The sequence below is a fragment of the Limtongia smithiae genome (genome assembly GCF_038497785.1).
Source record: "Limtongia smithiae strain NRRL Y-17922 unplaced genomic scaffold V1518scaffold_14, whole genome shotgun sequence".
NCBI classification, from domain to species: domain Eukaryota; kingdom Fungi; phylum Ascomycota; class Lipomycetes; order Lipomycetales; family Lipomycetaceae; genus Limtongia; species Limtongia smithiae.
Genome location: NW_027117635.1, coordinates 128,197 through 144,552, shown reverse-complemented (window position 1 = coordinate 144,552; position 16,356 = coordinate 128,197). Strand labels below are relative to the sequence as shown.

The 16,356-nt window shown below is 50.4% G+C and overlaps 10 protein-coding genes across 10 annotated transcripts; 6 read left to right on the top strand and 4 right to left on the bottom strand.

Annotated features, from left to right (window-relative positions):
• Positions 1-59: 59 nt before the first annotated feature.
• On the top strand, positions 60-317 carry V1518DRAFT_368446 (uncharacterized protein; the record flags this gene model as incomplete). The annotated part of the gene is made up of 1 exon (XM_066901245.1): positions 60-317. A coding segment is annotated over one exon (258 nt), but the record flags the coding sequence as incomplete, so codon positions are not given.
• Positions 318-424: 107 nt separating this feature from the next.
• V1518DRAFT_422563 (uncharacterized protein) lies at positions 425-2,115 on the bottom strand. Its single transcript, XM_066905480.1, has 5 exons — positions 2,024-2,115; positions 1,728-1,945; positions 1,586-1,667; positions 1,350-1,528; positions 425-1,296 (listed from the first exon to the last, which is right to left on the bottom strand). The coding sequence occupies exons 2-5, from the start codon at positions 1,905-1,907 to the stop codon at positions 505-507; spliced, it is 1,233 nt and encodes a 410-aa protein (XP_066757352.1). The 5' UTR covers positions 1,908-1,945; positions 2,024-2,115; the 3' UTR covers positions 425-504.
• Positions 2,116-2,174: 59 nt separating this feature from the next.
• Positions 2,175-3,776, top strand: V1518DRAFT_422560 (transcription initiation factor IIF, beta subunit-domain-containing protein). Its single transcript, XM_066905479.1, has 4 exons — positions 2,175-2,625; positions 2,686-3,007; positions 3,064-3,419; positions 3,473-3,776. Exons 1-4 carry the CDS (start codon positions 2,287-2,289, stop codon positions 3,638-3,640), a joined length of 1,185 nt encoding a protein of 394 aa, XP_066757351.1. The 5' UTR covers positions 2,175-2,286; the 3' UTR covers positions 3,641-3,776.
• A 739-nt stretch (positions 3,777-4,515) lies between these two features.
• On the top strand, positions 4,516-5,268 carry V1518DRAFT_422555 (uncharacterized protein). Its single transcript, XM_066905478.1, has 2 exons — positions 4,516-4,859; positions 4,937-5,268. The coding sequence occupies exons 1-2, from the start codon at positions 4,698-4,700 to the stop codon at positions 5,138-5,140; spliced, it is 366 nt and encodes a 121-aa protein (XP_066757350.1). The 5' UTR covers positions 4,516-4,697; the 3' UTR covers positions 5,141-5,268.
• V1518DRAFT_422554 (mitochondrial 54S ribosomal protein bL36m) lies at positions 5,138-5,784 on the bottom strand. The gene is made up of 2 exons (XM_066905477.1): positions 5,458-5,784; positions 5,138-5,400 (listed from the first exon to the last, which is right to left on the bottom strand). Exons 1-2 carry the CDS (start codon positions 5,686-5,688, stop codon positions 5,329-5,331), a joined length of 303 nt encoding a protein of 100 aa, XP_066757349.1. The 5' UTR covers positions 5,689-5,784; the 3' UTR covers positions 5,138-5,328.
• On the top strand, positions 5,779-7,288 carry V1518DRAFT_422553 (short-chain dehydrogenase reductase SDR). The gene has a single exon (XM_066905476.1). It carries the CDS (start codon positions 6,052-6,054, stop codon positions 7,072-7,074), a length of 1,023 nt encoding a protein of 340 aa, XP_066757348.1. The 5' UTR covers positions 5,779-6,051; the 3' UTR covers positions 7,075-7,288.
• Positions 7,215-10,906, bottom strand: V1518DRAFT_122222 (WD40-repeat-containing domain protein). Its single transcript, XM_066900697.1, has 10 exons — positions 10,769-10,906; positions 10,561-10,723; positions 9,718-10,502; positions 9,603-9,667; positions 9,386-9,548; positions 9,191-9,331; positions 8,791-9,144; positions 8,384-8,738; positions 8,032-8,330; positions 7,215-7,981 (listed from the first exon to the last, which is right to left on the bottom strand). Exons 1-10 carry the CDS (start codon positions 10,796-10,798, stop codon positions 7,355-7,357), a joined length of 2,982 nt encoding a protein of 993 aa, XP_066757347.1. The 5' UTR covers positions 10,799-10,906; the 3' UTR covers positions 7,215-7,354.
• A 33-nt stretch (positions 10,907-10,939) lies between these two features.
• Positions 10,940-12,184, top strand: V1518DRAFT_397796 (cytochrome c/c1 heme-lyase). Its single transcript, XM_066901829.1, has 2 exons — positions 10,940-11,459; positions 11,512-12,184. The coding sequence occupies exons 1-2, from the start codon at positions 10,981-10,983 to the stop codon at positions 11,786-11,788; spliced, it is 756 nt and encodes a 251-aa protein (XP_066757346.1). The 5' UTR covers positions 10,940-10,980; the 3' UTR covers positions 11,789-12,184.
• Positions 11,841-14,213, bottom strand: V1518DRAFT_422543 (nucleoporin protein Ndc1-Nup). Its single transcript, XM_066905475.1, has 6 exons — positions 13,842-14,213; positions 13,707-13,793; positions 13,496-13,655; positions 13,312-13,441; positions 13,104-13,261; positions 11,841-13,046 (listed from the first exon to the last, which is right to left on the bottom strand). Exons 1-6 carry the CDS (start codon positions 14,011-14,013, stop codon positions 11,912-11,914), a joined length of 1,842 nt encoding a protein of 613 aa, XP_066757345.1. The 5' UTR covers positions 14,014-14,213; the 3' UTR covers positions 11,841-11,911.
• A 54-nt stretch (positions 14,214-14,267) lies between these two features.
• V1518DRAFT_377658 (uncharacterized protein) lies at positions 14,268-16,354 on the top strand (the record flags this gene model as incomplete). The annotated part of the gene is made up of 6 exons (XM_066901587.1): positions 14,268-14,543; positions 14,597-14,665; positions 14,717-14,896; positions 14,953-15,319; positions 15,403-15,448; positions 15,541-16,354. The coding sequence occupies 6 exons, from the start codon at positions 14,268-14,270 to the stop codon at positions 16,352-16,354; spliced, it is 1,752 nt and encodes a 583-aa protein (XP_066757344.1).
• Between the last annotated feature and the right edge of the window lie 2 nt (positions 16,355-16,356).

Here is a 16,356-nt window from a genome sequence, read left to right as displayed (position 1 = left end):
AACCAGCTCCAGCAGCAGCACCTGCTCCTCCTACGATTGACATCAGCAATACGGTATACCTCTATACGTCATTCACCGGCGGCAATATGTTTGGTCGGAACATTATGCAGATGTCAAACAAGCTCGCCGCCGTTCTGCGCGCCAATGGCGTGCCTTTCGAGCCCATCGATATTGCGACGGACGAGAAAGCGAAGAAGTTGTGGGCGCGACAATCCAAAGGCCGCAAGCTTCCCGGCGTGGTCAAGGGGCAAGATATCGTTGGGAACTACGAGGAGATTATGGAGGCGAACGAGTACGGCGAGGTGCAACAAATGATTGATGACTTTGTTTAAATTTTTATTACTTGTGCTTTGTCGGTCGAGATAGCAAAGTTCTCGATTATGACGACTGCAATAATGGCTTATGATTTTTGTTAGAAAGTGTGATTGGATGTCTAATGCTGGAGTAACGGAATATTCATTTGGAAAGAGTTGATGGTTAGCTACTACATACATATAAATAGTTTCAGTAGTACTGGCCTTGACCGCCATAGCTGGGCGCTCGGGCAGGCCCTGCATTGCCATCTTCATCGTCATCTTCTTCGTCGTCCCAGGATACCAGACTCCCGGTTGGCGTCCACTCCGGTTTAGGCACAACGACCTCACGACCGGACGGCCAATTTCGCTTGACTTCCTTGATATCGGGAATCTTTTGAAATGTGAGCTTGTCGTTCTGGTTGCGATATTCTTTTTCCAGCTTCTCAAGTTCCTCGCGGAGCGGTTTCATGCTGGACTGGAGTCCTCCACGGTATTTTGCTGCCGAGGAGTGGGCGGATGAGGACGATGATTTGTGGAGAAGTTTTGGCTTTGACAAGAGCGCGACGGCGGGGCCGGATTTGAGGGCCGCGAGAGCAGCGGCACATTGCGCAATTGCAACGCCGACGTTTTGTTTCGATTCGTTCTCGATCGCCATATACCGTCCGGCAACCGCTGTTGAATACGCCTTTGCCTCTTTAACCCAAGACTCTAACGCGTCGTTGCGTAGCGCCTGCGGTAGTAACGACGCGGCGGTGGTGAATTTCTCGAGTGCGTAGATTGAGACGCGGGACATGAGGGAGGAGACTGGTGGTTTCGAAACGGCAGAGGGAGAGGGGAGGGATTTGTAGATGATGAGGAGGTGGAGCGAGCCGGAGATCATGTAGACGACGAAACTGAGGGTTGATGGTTGTAGGTCGATGGGGACAGGTGTGCTTAGTTGGAGTGGGTGGGTTGAGAGGTATATGAGGATTGATTGCGCAGTGAGAAGATGCGCAGTGGTCTTGTAGATGTCAGTGTAGCACAGCGCAAAATGGTTTGCGTCAGTAAACATACCTGCTTCCACTTCTCGTCGGCCTGCCCAACTTGATATATCTCTTCGGCGAGAGCAAGCAGCGCGAGGGCGTAGGTCAACATCGTCATGCACACTTCGTAGTAAATCGTTGGTGCGGATACGCGACTGGTTTCGACCATATTGATATGCGACTTGGAAAGGGGCATTCTCCATGACGTGACTAAAAATGCGGTTAATAGAAGCACGATGGCAAGTATATGTAGAATGAATGACCTACCGATTTCAGAGTCGAGAAGTAATCCCCCAGCCTCGATTCCGCGCTTGATCGTGAAGAGATAGGGTATATAATCGTCAATTGCCTGTCTCACAAACAATTAGCATCGATCGCACTTTGTCATAACCACACACGCCCTCTGCACCTTGACGACCTCGACCATGTCCTGGATATCCCTCCTCTTGGCACGCTTGAGCGTATCCCGAAGTCGCGCGCGGCGCGCGTCAGCCTCTGCGATGAGGTGGTAGTGTTCCGTCGAGGGGATGCATTGGCTAAATGCAAAAGCACCGGTTGTAGGCAGCGGAAAGGGGAATATGACGCTCATGTACTGCTTGGTGGAGGGATCGAAGTGGATCAGATATACTGTTGGTGGTAAGTGACAAAGTCTTGGATCACGGAAGTGAGCCGCATAGTGGGCGGCGCTGGCATGGGCTGGCATACGCGGAGAAAGTTGATGTAGAGGGTACTGTCCAGGAGTTATAAATTGTGACTTTTGTTCTGAAATGCTGTGATAGTTATTGATGAATGCGACTTGCCAGCATGCAAATCTAAACAAAGCGAGCTGCGGATGTGTGGCCAAATCGCGTGCGCTGCGTATATCCGAGCACGCTACGCGTAATCCAAGTCACGGACTACGCCGCCGCAGTTTAAAACTGCCCACACCGTCGTCGCACACTGTGTAGGATGTACACATCCCCGCCACCATGTCCTCGTCAATAAGTCTGTCGTCCTCCTTCAACGGCGTGAAGTCTGAGCCCGGTATCGGTGCCGGCGCCGGCGCGGCTGGAGGTACGACGGACGAGAACATGATCTACGAGGACGATTCGGATGTGTCCATGGCGTCGCTTCCAGAGGGCGAGGAAGGCAAAGCCGGTGAGGACTCGGACGTGTACGAGGATTCTGGCGATTTGGATCTGCATGAGTTGAACACTAAGGTGTGGCTTGTTCGCATGCCGAAGTTCTTGCGGGATAAGTGGATGGAGATGGATAGCGACGGGCAAGATCTGGGCACGATCAGGCTGCGGCAGGATAACACCAACGACGTGCGTTCCGTGCTTGCATTGAGTATATCATACGGGCTTGTGGTTGCTAACTCAGTCTAGATCCGCCTGATTTTATCTGATAGTCCAGCTACCTTTGATCTCCCCCACGAGTACAAACTCGCGATCACAAACCAGAACGTGTCTAATACATTTGTCTTCACCGAGCAGAATCTCGCGCGGTTTAACAACGGCAAAGCGGCGACGGGTCAAGCAAACGGTGGCGTTGGTGGATCAGCAGCAGGTGGTGGATCAGCGGTCTTGGCGGGCGGACGACCTAGTGCTGCGCCAATGACGGCGGGACAGGCCGGGGTGGATAGCTCACGAGGAGGACGGTTTAGTAGTAAGCGCCGGTACCAGCCATATAATCGGGTTAACATTCCCAGTATGTCTCTTCTCGCGGGATCGAGATCAGCGCAGACGCTAACCTTCTCACTTCAGAAAAAACGGCGCTCGTTGGCACTGTCTTCCACGAATGTTCCCTCGCCGTCTCTCCCACCGACAAAAACTACAAAAACTTCCTCGCCCAGCGTCGCAAACTCACGGAAGCCGCGCCGCGCGAGCAAGTCACTCTGCTCACTGAGATTCCAGGCATCACGGCCGCGCTCGCGGGACCGAACATGAAAGACAGCAACAGCATGTTTATGCGTGCGCAGAAACGCGACAAAGAGCGTATACAGGAAGGGAAAGCTGCGAGAATATCGCGGAACGAATTGCTGGATTTGCTGTTCAAGCTGTTTGAGGATTATGATTACTGGACGATGAAGGGGCTGCGCGAACGTACGCGGCAACCTGAGGTTCGTATTTTTCGATCTCGTTGTTTTGTTGCTCTTATTAATTTTTGCGACAGGCGTTCTTGAAGGAAGTTCTTGGAGCCATTGCTATTCTCAACAAGAAAGGCCCGTACGCGCTGAAGTACAGCCTCAAGCCAGAGTACAAAGGCCGTCGACAAGATATCCCCGACGTTCCTGAAGTGGGAGTCAATGGTTATGCACCCCCACCTGATGAGAATTATTAATCGACGCCTGAGTGTCTTCGCTCTGACTTTCGAGAGCCATGCATTTTGTTTGTGTTGTGTTGAAAATTGATGTGTGTTAGTGGCGTTCTGTATGATAATGGGTGGTAGAAAATAAAAAATTGAGAGTTCAACAAAACATGGCTAGTGCTGCTTCATTTTGAAATTTTGGTTTTGCGTATCATAGATGATTGGTATTCACTCTGTTGCTCAAAACTACGGCCTGTAGGATGGAAGCCTGAGTTTTGAGTCAGGCCAGGTCTCCCTCGTCTGTATTATCTGCAGAACAAGGCAGTTGCTATTCGAAGGACATTTTTGGATGTATCATGGAACTCGATTGGCATAGACGAACATCGGGGAGTGGCAGACGCGTTTAACAAGTGTGGTGCGAGATGCCGACGCATTGTTGATGCTTGCGAAACGCGCAGGCGAACCGTCGGTCATCAACGGTGTACACACCGTCGAGTCGCGAACTTCACATCTCGCACCACACTTGTAGCAGCACTGAGCGAGAACACAGCCAAAATGCATTCCATAGAATGCACGCCCACGTGTGGACGTGCGATGAAGCGAAGCACCATCCTTGATGCGGCCAGGCACCTTCACGATTCACTAAGCATCCGAATTGCATATATTCCGCCAGAAACGGAACAGCACATTTTGAAGAATCCTAGGTTACCAGTGAGAACTCCATCTTTGCCGGGTCCAATCAATCAGAACCGCAGGTGGTGTTCTCGTCCTTGTAGAACAGACCGGACTGAGACTTGGATAGCATAATGAATGACCGATTTGAAGATCTTTTGCATGCAACGACTGAGGGAGGATATTCCGAATCGATAATTAGCTGTTCCAGAGCCAGTCAACCAAGTTGTAGGATCGGTAGAGAGACAAGAGTCGGGGGGAAGAGAAGTAGTAGCGTCGCGTCAATTCGCGACTCCCAGCACCAACCTCGCTGAATTTCAAGGTGTTCATCGGCAACCTATCACTACGCTGTCACGAACTCGATCCTCGACGCTTCACTCGTCCGTGCACTCTCGCGGACGGTGAATTGCTTTCGGTCATGGAGAATGCCGCAGGCACCTTTCCCGCGTCAGGCACGCCGTTGCCGATGTCACAACAGCCTCCGCTCTCGCCGCAAATCGCTCGGCTTCTGTCTGTTCCCATATTCGTGACAACCACAGACGGACGGCGGTTTCACGGGCCGCTGGTTGCGACTGATCGGGTACGTTTTTTTTTGTGCGGGACGAGAGAGGAAGGTTGTCAACTTGCAACAGAATTCCCTTCTAACTCGTGTTCTAGGAACAAAACATTATTCTCAGCGACGCCACTGAGAGCCTCCCGCCCGGCTTCAAATCACGCCGGCCCGATAAGCGATTCAGATACGTCGGCATGATCGTTATTCCTGGAAAATACATCGTACGCGTGGAAGCCAACAAGCAGGCATTAGAGGCCAACACGCTGCAGGTGCAACTACGTTCCCTCGAACCCGGGGACATTGTATAGCATTGTACATATCATTGCAATTTTGCCGCATAGTTCTAGGCGTCTTAGAGGACTGGTTATATTGTTTAGGGGATTTTGTTATTGTAATCTCACACTGTATAAACAGAGAATCGGTATGTCCCGACGGCTCGCAGGATGTATCCGCGTAGTTCACGTAGGCAAGCACCGAGCAACACAACAAATCCGATTTAGCCCTGTCGCTGCTTGTGTCGTGGCTCCGACTTGCATCGAATAACGACCCGTCCTTTGCGTCGCACGACCTGTGTCCGCAATCGTCAGCACCTCACCTCGAACACCGTCGTGCATTGAGTACTCACGTAGCAATCCGGGCAAAGCTTCTTCACCGATGACCGGACCTTAATTCCCCGAGTCGCAGTCGCCTCTGTACACGGGTGAGAGGCCAATAGGTTCGGACTCCGGCGGACGGAGAGCAGCGACTGGCGCGCGCGGGACTGCATCTCCATAGACCAGGACATACCAGAGGCAATGTTAGTGCGTACACTGGAGAGGATGGCTATCCGGGACACCGAGAGCAGTTGTGAGAGCATGAATGCGGTGGTGGTGTGGTGGTGGGGTCGTCGTGAACGTCAGAAGTTCGGAAAGATCGAAATTAGGACTTGCAAAACTCTAAGCTGTGAGGCTTCTCCTGAATTTGGCGCCATATGCTGTCTTAAGCAGTCTAGTTTCTCTCAAACATTTACTCTTCTACGACGCAATAGACATCTACGCCTTCTGCGATAATCTCGACGATCACATTTTAGAATGGGGGTTGAGGTGGACGTTGTGAAATTTCGCGGAGTATTTAATGTTCCGAGCTCCGCCGCGGCGCAAATCCTGTCCCGTCTTGCTGATTATCTTTATAAAGGCGGCCTGTCCTGATATACCCCAACACTCACCACCGAATCGGCAATATGGTGCAGTTAACTGATATCCGCGATTCGAATACCCGCATCGCGACAGAACTCCCGGCAAAGCTTGTCGCCGTTTTTGTCGGTGCCACTGGCGGCATTGGCGAGACCACTATGAAGCAGTTCGCGAAGCACGTCAAGGAACCGTTTATTTACTTCGTTGGCCGCACCGAGAGCGCCGCCGTGCGGATCAAAGCCGAGCTCGCAGCACTGAATCCGCAGGGCAAGTATATCTTCCTCCAGTCTGACGTCAGTTTGATCAGGAACGTGGACACCGTGTGCAACGAGATCAAGAAACGCGAGACTGCGATCAATGTACTCTGCATCAGCGCTGGTACTTTGGTGTTTGACAAGTACACCAGTGAGGGCATACTATATTTCAGTGCATTGTCAATCTATTCCCGTTTCAGATTCATCGAAAACTTGCTGCCGTTGCTCGACAGGGCGACCGGGCTGCGACGGGTGCTCTCGGTTCTAGCAGGCACCAAAGAGGGCGAACTTGATAGGACCGACATTACCGGTCAGAGTATAAAAAATATTATTCGGGGCAGAAGACACACAACGTCCATGATGACTTTAGGACTAGAAGTCCTGGCAAAGAAGGCACCTTCTGTTACGTTTGTGCATGACTATCCCGGCTTCGTGAAGACCAATCTCGGCAGTGATTCCAAGAGTCTGCTTATGACTGTTCTTGCTATAGTCGCCACGGTTCTAGCTCCCTTTTTGAGCATACCGATCGAAGAGACAGGCGAGCGGCATCTGTTCTTTCTCACAAGCGCTAGGTTCCCCGGTTTGAGCGAGCCAGACGCCGCGGCTGGCGTCGCGTTAGGCGAGCATGTGTCCATCGCTTTGGGGAGCAATGGCGAGCCTGGCAGTGGAGTCTATTCAATTGATTATAATGGCGACCCTGGCAGTCCCGCTACGGTTGCGGTCTTGGCGAAGCTTCGCAAGGAGGGCGCCGGAGAACAGGTGTGGGAGCACATCGAGGATGTGTTCACAAAAATTACCGGCAATACTGCCGCGTGATAGTTATTGATTGGCAATGCACACTGTATGAGATGAACATAAGAATTTCAACGAGAATCTGGCAGTATCGTAGGACAAAGGCGTTTGGAAGTTATGGCAGTAGCGGCCGCAGTCGATTAGAATGAGTAGCGCATCATAAGCACCTAGCCCTGAACACCACTTCGCCGTATCGATCACGACGTCGAAGTGCGTGTCGCGACGACTTATACTACAGAAAGAAACAGATCTTGAATGTTCAATCGTATCATGCAATGTCTGTAAATGTACACAACAACCACCTCTACCATTTCGACTTGAACATATCAAGTCCAGCGCCACCAACCAACACAATTCTGCTACCGTTTTTCTCACAGCTATCTGTAATTGCGGCACATCCCGTATCTGATACTGTTGTGTACTCCTCCCCTACGCATTCTAACTCACCTCCTCGGGATACCTGCCAAAACTTGATTCGCTGATCCACGGCCGTAGAAATGAAGCGGGCCTCTGCGACGAATGTCACAGAGGTGATGGTTGACGCGTGGGCGTTGGCAATGGTTTGGATCATTGTTGCAGATGTGCCATCGGCGAGGGTGCTTGCGATGCTATTATCGTCTCCACCGGAAATAAGAAGGATCTTGTCATCCGCAATGGGTGATATATCCAAGGATTTGATGCTCGACTGATGCACAGGAATGCTCCATGTAGATCTCGGAAATTGCAGTAATCCAGCACCTTCGGCTTCTAATAAGTGGCTTGCTGAGATATTTGAAAACTTGTATAACGTTAGGTAGCCGTCTGATGACCCGATGTAGATTTGAAGTTGGTCGTCTTGGTAGGTGCCCAAAATTTTGAATATGCAACAGGTTTTGTATCGTCCAGTCGACCGTAGTCGGAAGCTAGCTGTGCTTGGAATAAAATTCCAGATCTGGTCCTTGTCAGTAAGTATATGCGACCACGAACAAAGAACTGACTCGCCTTAATTGTCGAATCGGAATAAACCGTCGCGATAATATACCTCTTCTTGCCATCCACAAATTGTTCAGCGACGTAGAAATCCATGACGCGTAAGTCCGGCAACTCAGATTCAATAGGCGCTGCCGCAACAGGGTATAAATAGTGCTCGCTGTATCTAACAGTAGCCTTCCAAACAAAAAACTCTTCTCGCGCTGAGCTTGAAAACAAATACGCACCGTCCTCAGACCATTTCAGTTCCTGTATACCCGAAACGTGCCGATGGAGCACATGAAGTGTGCGGATCTTGCCGTCCGGGTATACTGCGTTTGTTAGTCAGTTCTCACACATACAAAACAGCAGAACAGAGTCTTACCATTTGCCAATCGAATACACGTATCTTCCGCACCACTCGCAATCAACGTCGCTCCATCTTCTCTTTGCCGCGGAGACACCGCGATCGCTCTGATTTCCCTGCCGTGACTTCCATCCTGCAATATCGGTCTCGTGAAAACTCTCTCACATTCTTGTAGTCCCAATAGAGCACAGATCGATGTAGACTTTGTGTATACGAACTTGTAGCTCGACGAGGAGAAGATGTCGAACGTCCAAAATCGATGCGGCCCGCCGCATACTTCCGATGTGACTTCGTATTGGAGAGATTCATTCCAGATAAAGAAGTAATTGTTGCGAAAGCCCCAGAAAAGCAGTTCGTTATTAATATAAGCGCTCTGTTGAAAGTTAGCCAACAAGTCACCATACAAGAACGTCAACAAAACTTACTCCTTCAATGCTTCCTTTGCCAATTTTGTTCAAATGAATCTTATCGAATGCGAACTCGCCATCAGTGCTTAAACTGCAGACGGCATACGCGCCAGAACGAGATGTAACCAAGAGATCAGTCTCGCCAGGCTCATCTGTCACGGCAAGCAAACTCGTGATACAGTCATCTGAAATCACGCGCCGATAGCAACCGAGAAGTCCCGCCGTCGGAGCATGCGCAATGCTATATACAGCGATAGCGCCAAACCGTGAGCCGAGAGTGATATACTTGTTACGCGATGAGATGAAGCCAGATGAAATCGGAAATGTTGTCTGGGCCTCTAGAGTCGTTGAGTATAGCAACGTAAAGCCATCCTGGACAATATTAGTTTTCAACACAACAGCGATGTGGATGACTTGCCTCGCTCTGAGAAAACGCATAAAGCGACCACGGACAGCTTAGGTTTCCATATTGCACAACTAAATACAAAACTGCGTCGATCGACAACGTAACCATCTCTGTCGTTTTTCCAGCCGATCTTTGCGGAGGTTCAAGAACCATCTATGCCGATGTCAGCAGATATGCGAGTGGATTCAGAATCAACATCAAACTCACCGAATAACCGTTCTTGTTCAGAACATGGACGCTGCCAGTTCTATCCCCAACAGCGATGCAATGCTTGTCCTTCCAGCCTCTCAGAAGTGAGAAGCCTGTGATATCCGGAGAATGGTAGAGTTTCTTGGTGCTGTTTTGTTCAAAGTCGTACTCGACGATATACCTATGTTGGATCAGCCTATGCCCAAAACTAGGTGGCAAGAAACTCACAACTTACCCGCCATAGGTGGAAAATGCATATGTCGAAGTATGCAGCAATGCATATTGCTTGATAGCACCGCACTGTATCTTTCGTTAGCAAACGTCAAGTTACAAACAATCTTAAAACTTACACTAGGCGAAATCCCTGTAGTAATCTCGTCAAACAGCTTCAAATACTTGGAGTCTCTAATACGTGACATTTCCGAAATATCCCATAACCGCACACGTCCGTCAGCGCCGCCCGTAGCTATAATCGACTTATCCTTTCCCAGCGCACTCAACGACCAAACGTTTCGCCCCGTGTGCCCTTCGAACACTTGCATACATTCCAATTTCGCGTTTTTATACTCCCACAGCCTCGCAGAGTTATCCTCGCCGCTGCTCAGAATATATTTTCCTAGAAACCGAAGCTGCCAGATTCGCGCAGTGTGGCCCCAGCCAATAGCTAAACATTCTTGTGTCTCGCGGTTCCAGAGTCTTATCGAGCGATCGTCGGAACAGCTCACCACGTATTTTCCGTCATGGCTGAACTGCACGCTGAAAATGGAACCCTCGTGACCATTAAGAATCGCAAGGACCTTGCGTGACATCGCGGACCATATCTCGATTGAACCCAGCACTTCGCCAGCAGCCACGAGTATATCATTTACGCCGGAATATAAGGCAGCCGAGTATAAAATGCACTCAATGTCACAGGTTATTATCTCTTCTAGCCTGTGACAGTCAGGACTTATTCTCAGGAGAATGTTGTGTGCAGTGACAAGGTAAGGCGTTTCGACGCCGTCGCGTTGAGCCCAGTGTCCCATCATACACCAATCTCGTATGAGAAACTCTCGGAAAGAGTGTCCTCCGAATAGGTCGTCGACATTTATGAAGCCGAACGAGTATGCTCCCCATACTAGAATTTTGTGCGAGCCTGTGATACGGATTAGTCTGCGGGAACACAATAGCAAACAAAAAAGTGTATTACTTACCAACTGCAAATCCCTGGATCTTGCTTCTCTTAAATAATCGTACTTCATGCAATAATTCCCCAGTTCGCCAGTTGTACACCGCGAGCTTGCATCCTCTGCCAGCGACGAGCAAGTCGTCTCCGACGAACGCAAGTGCGGTTATCGACCCGTAAAACGCCAGCTCCTGTGTCTGTTAGCCAGAGCACCATCTACCATACTTTGCACATACCTGGAGCTTTAACATCTGATTCGAAGTCATCTTTGCCAGAACATTTGCTTAGACATTCGCGAGCCAGTATCTCTAAGGTGAACCGAGCGCGAAAAAACTGAGCCTCACGATGAGCACTGTCAAAAGTCTAAATTAGTTGGTGCCCTATAAACTTGATTTCTCAAAATTTCACCACGGCGTCAGCAACTATCGTGCTATTCGTTTGGTAGAGAATGGCGTCCGACAAAGATTCTGAGCCAGCGGTGTGCCCGGTGAACCACAGCGTGCCAGCAGGTGGTTCTGCGTCCTCAGACACCGAATGCCCTGTCGACCACAATGCAAAGAGCACATGGCTATCAATGCCTTCCTGGGTTTCGAAAGCGGGTTCCAAGGGCGTCCCGCCCTCCGCAACGCCGGCTACTCCCATGATGAATGAGGATCTTGGAAAAGATCGAGAAATCTCGTCGATCCCGCGCGCGAACGCGTTCGCGTACAATGGCGGCGAAGGAACCGGCGACGCCCACGGCGGTGCCATTCAGGGCACGAAAAAGTGGGTGTATCCCTCAGAGGAGATGTTTTACAACGCCATGAAGCGGAAGAACTGGGATCCGAAGGCTGCGGATATGAGAATTGTTGTGCCGATTCATAACGCGGTGAACGAGCGCGCCTGGGCCGAGATTCTGGAGTGGGAGAAGCTGGCCGGTCCTAGCAAGTGCGTTTTTCTTCAATTGCAGAATTCATTGCAGTTATTAACGTTTGGTTAGATGCGGAGGACCCAAGCTGGTCTCGTTCAGCGGCGACTCGCAGAAGTTCACCCCGAGAGCCCGTTTCAACACGTGGCTGGGTTACTCGGCCCCCTTCGACCGACACGACTGGATCGTCGACCGTTGCGGCAAGAAGATTGAATATGTGATCGACTTTTACGCCGGCAAGCCGAATCCGCAAAATCCGAAGATGCCGAGTTTCTTCCTGGATGTACGACCGAAACTCTCTGTCGAAGGCGCCCGGATGAGGTTCATGAAGTTCTGGGGTTTGAACTAGTTCGGCTAAATTCCCATCTTACTTTCTGTAAATAACTTTGATGGCGTTTCACAGCACATTTGTTTTTGTTTAATTAGCATTTTGGATCTCACTAACACACAGCGCATGTACGTTCTATATTCGTTATTGAATGTACCGCCGAGGCTGCACAATAACGCCGCACCTATCATACACCTTCTGCGAGAGCCCCATCTTTGGCAAATAGTCCCAAAAAATCTTGACCACCTCCTCAAATCCGTACAAGACTGAGTCGTGCAGATCCAGAAGGATATCGAGATATATCTCATCTGGCGTGTCTATCGGATTCATGCCGTTGATGAGCTTCTTCTTGTTTTCGACGTCTGACCAGTGTAGCGGCGGCGTCAATCTAAATTGTTCAAACACAGTCAATGTATCGTCGAGTTCATCCATTATCCGCGTGATATCTCTCTGCACGTTTCCGAACGTATCTTCTGTCAGAGAATGCTTGACAAATTCAGTCAACGCATCGACAGCGTCCGCAAAAATGTCGGGAGTGGGAGCCAGTTGCCGTTCTCGTCGCTGAATAGTATAGCGAAATGGCATCGTGTAGGGCGATCCGAGAAACTCCTCCACGTAGCGCCAAAACTTCTTTTCGCTGTCAGCTATAAATTGCTTGCCACTTTGAAACCATCCAATCACCGCTGACGACTGTGTCGCTTGTGGATCCTGGAGACTGCTGACAATCCGTCGCTCTAATTTGACCGCGGGTGACAGCGCCTTTGGTCCACCCGGAAGAAAGACGTTTCCTCTCCGCAGCTTAGTTTGCGTAGGCGTAGGCGACGACGAGGGGCTCGTAATCAGCGTCGGTGCATTAGCCACCGGCGCACGCGCGCTGTTCTTAGCAGCCTTGTTGACATTAGTCAATTCAAATGCATGTCGTTGCGCTGCTATAACACTCAAACACTCATCGCAGATTTGGCTCCAGACAGTGGGCTTCTCGATGTCTTTGTATATACTGTCGCGCCGTCTGCCATCTCCGTGAGATATGATGTTAAGCTCCTGGTACGCCGTGCGCTTTGTGAACGGTCGCTTTGAAGAGCGGAGACCCGTGATTAGCGTGCCATTGGGGTCGCTCGACTTCTCGCTAATTGGCTTACCCCGGTGAATTGGCCCTAGTGTCATGTAGACAGTGAAAAGGCTGTTCGAAAACGACCAGGTGAACGTGAGAAAAAACGACAGCAAGACCGCGTGCACCGGCACCCATGGAAATGACGGAAGCACATTCGACCGATGTAATCTGTAAAGTAAAAATAAAATTAGATTTATGCCATTTCTAACCTTGATGTGAACTCACGTTTTGAAGATACGAAACACCGCCAGAGCAGCGCGCCAGACTGATCCCCGCACCAGGCCGTAAGCCAACGGAAAAGTAGTGACCATAAAAATCGTCATAAACGTGGATCGCCACAAACAGTGCGGGATGAGCTTCCTGACTCGTTGCATTGGATCTGTCTGCTCTTCTCAGTTCTTAGATCACAAGTCGACTCTGCAAGAACACATACCTTGGCAGCAGGAAGGACCACAAGATCAATGTCAAGAATGCAGTGAACTAGAGCATATACCAACGCATTGTATATTCCGAGACAAAAGCAGAAAAAAACCTTTTCGTTGAGCTTTGCGAGTTCGAACTCCCTGCGATAAGGTTAGAGATTCCAAATTGAAACATTAGCAAAACTGAGTGCGCACTTCTTCGGCAAATATAAGTTCAAACTGGCAAACTTCTGCTTGTAAATAAGCGTGATTGTGGCTGCGCAGAGAATGTAGATCAGAGCGATTTGGAGATATGCGCGACTGAAGATTCGTCGGTAGACTTGTAGTGCCAGACTGGGTTGGACGCGGTCGTCCACTACAATTGATTAGCAAAGGTGCATAATATCGAACAGACTGAACAGCTTACCGTGAAGTCTGGCTTTTCTGAGAACATACAGACAAAATATTGATGCGAATAGGAAGAACCCGTCGACAGGAACAATCGCCCATAGCCCTGATTCTATTAGACAGCACTTGACCCACAACACATGCGTGCACTAACAGCTATGGTGAAGATTGATCGTAAAACCTGTGACATATGCGGTGATTAACGTCACTCGCGCGAGATGGCCGAATCGGACTTGCAGGACGCCGGAGTAGAGAGTGTGGTAGTGCGTGGCCTCTGGTCGACGTGACGCAGTCTGCAAAAACGGCTTACTCGCCAGTGTCGACATCGCGTATGCCTTATAGTGACAGTAAGAAGCTGGTATAGTGTACTCCGCGCAGTCAGAGACTCATGGTGCTCACGCAGGCAGTGAATTGTCGTCGAACAAGTTCGCGACGCGATGTTGATCTTTGCTACCACGTGACTTTGCGACGTTGAAGTGCGCGTCGCGAACGCGTTAACGCGATTCTCGTGTTGTTCTTTCCTCCACGCCCGGAGAACTTTACCGATCGTCTTGTACACCTCTTGAGAAGAATCAGAGGCATGCCTGCCGACGGAGATCAGCACGCGAGTGGCTCGTTTAACGCGCCGCGGCCGGTGGTGCGATCGTGGTCGGCGCCGGAGGAGAAGCGCATTCAGGACACCCTGAATCGCGAACTTGGCCCGGAGTATATATCCAAGCGACCCGGCAATGGGGGCGGTAAGGTACATTATATTGAGGGATGGAAAGTTATAAACCTCGCGAACGAGGTGTTCGGGTTTAATGGGTGGTCGTCTGAGATTCGGAATATCCAAGTTGATCATGTAAGATCTGCATCAGTGACAAAAGTATTCTCTGAATTGACACGATATCCCAGCGAGAACAACAAAAGGATGGACGATTTGCATTAGTATTGTCAGTCACAATTCGGATTATTCTCAAAGACGGCACTTTCCATGAAGTATGTTAGATCGGAATTTTGTGGTGGTCATCATGAGTCTAACAGCTACAGGACGTTGGCAGCGGACATGTCGAAAATGTCAAATCATGGCACATGGCATTTGACAAATGCAAGAAGGAGGCAACTACGGATGCTCTAAAAAGAACCATGCGCTCGTTCGGACCGCTGCTCGGCAATTGCTTGTACGACAGCGAATTCATTCGACAGATAACGAAAGTCAGCCAGCCTAGCGTATGTATCAGATTTGAGAGGATATATGACTTCACTAATGTTCTGTTCGTCGATAGCGATCGCATCTCGACATGAATAGCCTACACCGCGCGCGAGAATTTCGGACAGCGCCACCGCCGCCGCCGCCGCCGCCGCCGCCACAACCACGGCATGTTCCAGAACCGCCGAGACCGAATGAAAATAGGAACAACCTTCTCACCGTACCCGGTCCACAACCGCAACAACCTACACCTCAAAATCAACTCGTGACTCTGCAGTCGCGACCCGCCATTACCGCCGCAAAGATGGAGATCAACACTCCAGTGCGAACCGAACGGCCCGACACGCGCGAGTCCTACGTTTCGAAGGGGTTCTTACCCAGCAGCCGACCGAACAGTATCGACGAAATGGATTTTGGGAGTGACCTGATTGAGGACTACAATGGTGCGTGGGAATGATGGAGGACTGTTAGCTGCTGTCGCGCTCTGCTTTGTTCTGCTCGCTAACTTGCTGTGTTTGTTGCAAAGAATTTGAAGACTGTGAATTGCAGTCCGATGAATTAGAGTCGTTAATGTAAGCTAAGCCGCTTGTGAATACGTTGCCTTTGACCTCCTACTAATTAGTTCAAGGTTTGACGGAGCGGAACTGGAAATATTCGACAAGAGTCTGGCTAGCAGTAATCACCACCAACCAAATAAGCCGGCACAAACGATGGCATCTAACAACGGGCAAGCGTGCGGAAACAATACGCCTCAGATATCCGCGACAAACATGTTCAGCAACGCCGGAATCAGGAACTCAGAGAGCCAGGAACACATTAGATCTGTTTCGGTAGGAGGAAGCAGCACGTCTGTGATCGCCGGAATGAGTTCGAAAAATGGCAGCGACAATATCAGCAGCAGTGGCATTAGTTCTGGACCAGTTGCGGCTAAGAACGTCAACCAAAGCGGAGGCTTAGAAACATCAGGCCACGTGCGAGCTGCTTCCGAATATGCAGCTCCGCAAGGCGACAGCGTAGCAGCGGCAGGGGTCATGACTCCGGTATCCAAGGCCACGGCAAACCCTATCCAATTCTTCAGTGCACGAGCGGCGGAAGCGCTGCAGAAAGACGAGAAGCTGGACGATAAGGCAGTGTTTGATCCAACGGTTCAGAGTCCGTCGATCCGCAAGACTCTCGATCACTCGGTATCTAAGCCTATATATCGACAAAATGCGTCGCCACGATTAAGCTACGATAACCCGCGCCTGAATGCGAATCGGATGGTGGGCATGCCGCCGTCCGCGCATGCGAGTCCGCAGAGTGGCAGCCACGACGGTTTGGCGATTGGACATGGCGGTCGACCGTTGCTGTCGATAAAGCGGGCGGTGGAAAGCAGACCAACTGGCGGACCGCTTCATGATTCTACGGAAATACGGGTGAATGGGCCGAATGGAGACGCCACCGCAGACGAGGCTGCGAAACGACAAAAAATGTCATGATT

Bases quoted from the DNA above. Each gene is read 5' to 3' on its own strand.
- V1518DRAFT_422563 (XM_066905480.1), bottom strand. From the start codon at position 1,907: ATGAGCGTCATATTCCCCTTTCCGCTGCCTACAACCGGTGCTTTTGCA. The intron at 1,529-1,585 runs GTAGGTCATTCA...CCGCATTTTTAG, and splicing joins ACTTCTCGACTCTGAAATCG to TCACGTCATGGAGAATGCCC. The intron at 1,297-1,349 runs GTATGTTTACTG...GACATCTACAAG, and splicing joins CCGACGAGAAGTGGAAGCAG to ACCACTGCGCATCTTCTCAC.
- V1518DRAFT_422560 (XM_066905479.1), top strand. From the start codon at position 2,287: ATGTCCTCGTCAATAAGTCTGTCGTCCTCCTTCAACGGCGTGAAGTCT. The intron at 2,626-2,685 runs GTGCGTTCCGTG...AACTCAGTCTAG, and splicing joins GGCAGGATAACACCAACGAC to ATCCGCCTGATTTTATCTGA. The intron at 3,008-3,063 runs GTATGTCTCTTC...TTCTCACTTCAG, and splicing joins TAATCGGGTTAACATTCCCA to AAAAAACGGCGCTCGTTGGC.
- V1518DRAFT_422555 (XM_066905478.1), top strand. From the start codon at position 4,698: ATGGAGAATGCCGCAGGCACCTTTCCCGCGTCAGGCACGCCGTTGCCG. The intron at 4,860-4,936 runs GTACGTTTTTTT...CTCGTGTTCTAG, and splicing joins CGCTGGTTGCGACTGATCGG to GAACAAAACATTATTCTCAG.
- V1518DRAFT_422554 (XM_066905477.1), bottom strand. From the start codon at position 5,688: ATGCTCTCACAACTGCTCTCGGTGTCCCGGATAGCCATCCTCTCCAGT. The intron at 5,401-5,457 runs GTGAGTACTCAA...TTGCGGACACAG, and splicing joins AGCTTTGCCCGGATTGCTAC to GTCGTGCGACGCAAAGGACG.
- V1518DRAFT_422553 (XM_066905476.1), top strand. From the start codon at position 6,052: ATGGTGCAGTTAACTGATATCCGCGATTCGAATACCCGCATCGCGACA.
- V1518DRAFT_122222 (XM_066900697.1), bottom strand. From the start codon at position 10,798: ATGACTTCGAATCAGATGTTAAAGCTCCAG. The intron at 9,145-9,190 runs GCAAGTCATCCA...AATATTGTCCAG, and splicing joins ATGCGTTTTCTCAGAGCGAG to GATGGCTTTACGTTGCTATA. The intron at 7,982-8,031 runs GCGAGTCAGTTC...GACAAGGACCAG, and splicing joins ATTCCGATTCGACAATTAAG to ATCTGGAATTTTATTCCAAG.
- V1518DRAFT_397796 (XM_066901829.1), top strand. From the start codon at position 10,981: ATGGCGTCCGACAAAGATTCTGAGCCAGCGGTGTGCCCGGTGAACCAC. The intron at 11,460-11,511 runs GTGCGTTTTTCT...ACGTTTGGTTAG, and splicing joins AAGCTGGCCGGTCCTAGCAA to ATGCGGAGGACCCAAGCTGG.
- V1518DRAFT_422543 (XM_066905475.1), bottom strand. From the start codon at position 14,013: ATGTCGACACTGGCGAGTAAGCCGTTTTTGCAGACTGCGTCACGTCGA. The intron at 13,794-13,841 runs GTTAGTGCACGC...TAATAGAATCAG, and splicing joins GATCAATCTTCACCATAGCT to GGCTATGGGCGATTGTTCCT. The intron at 13,262-13,311 runs GTATGTGTTCTT...TGAGAAGAGCAG, and splicing joins TGGTCCTTCCTGCTGCCAAG to ACAGATCCAATGCAACGAGT.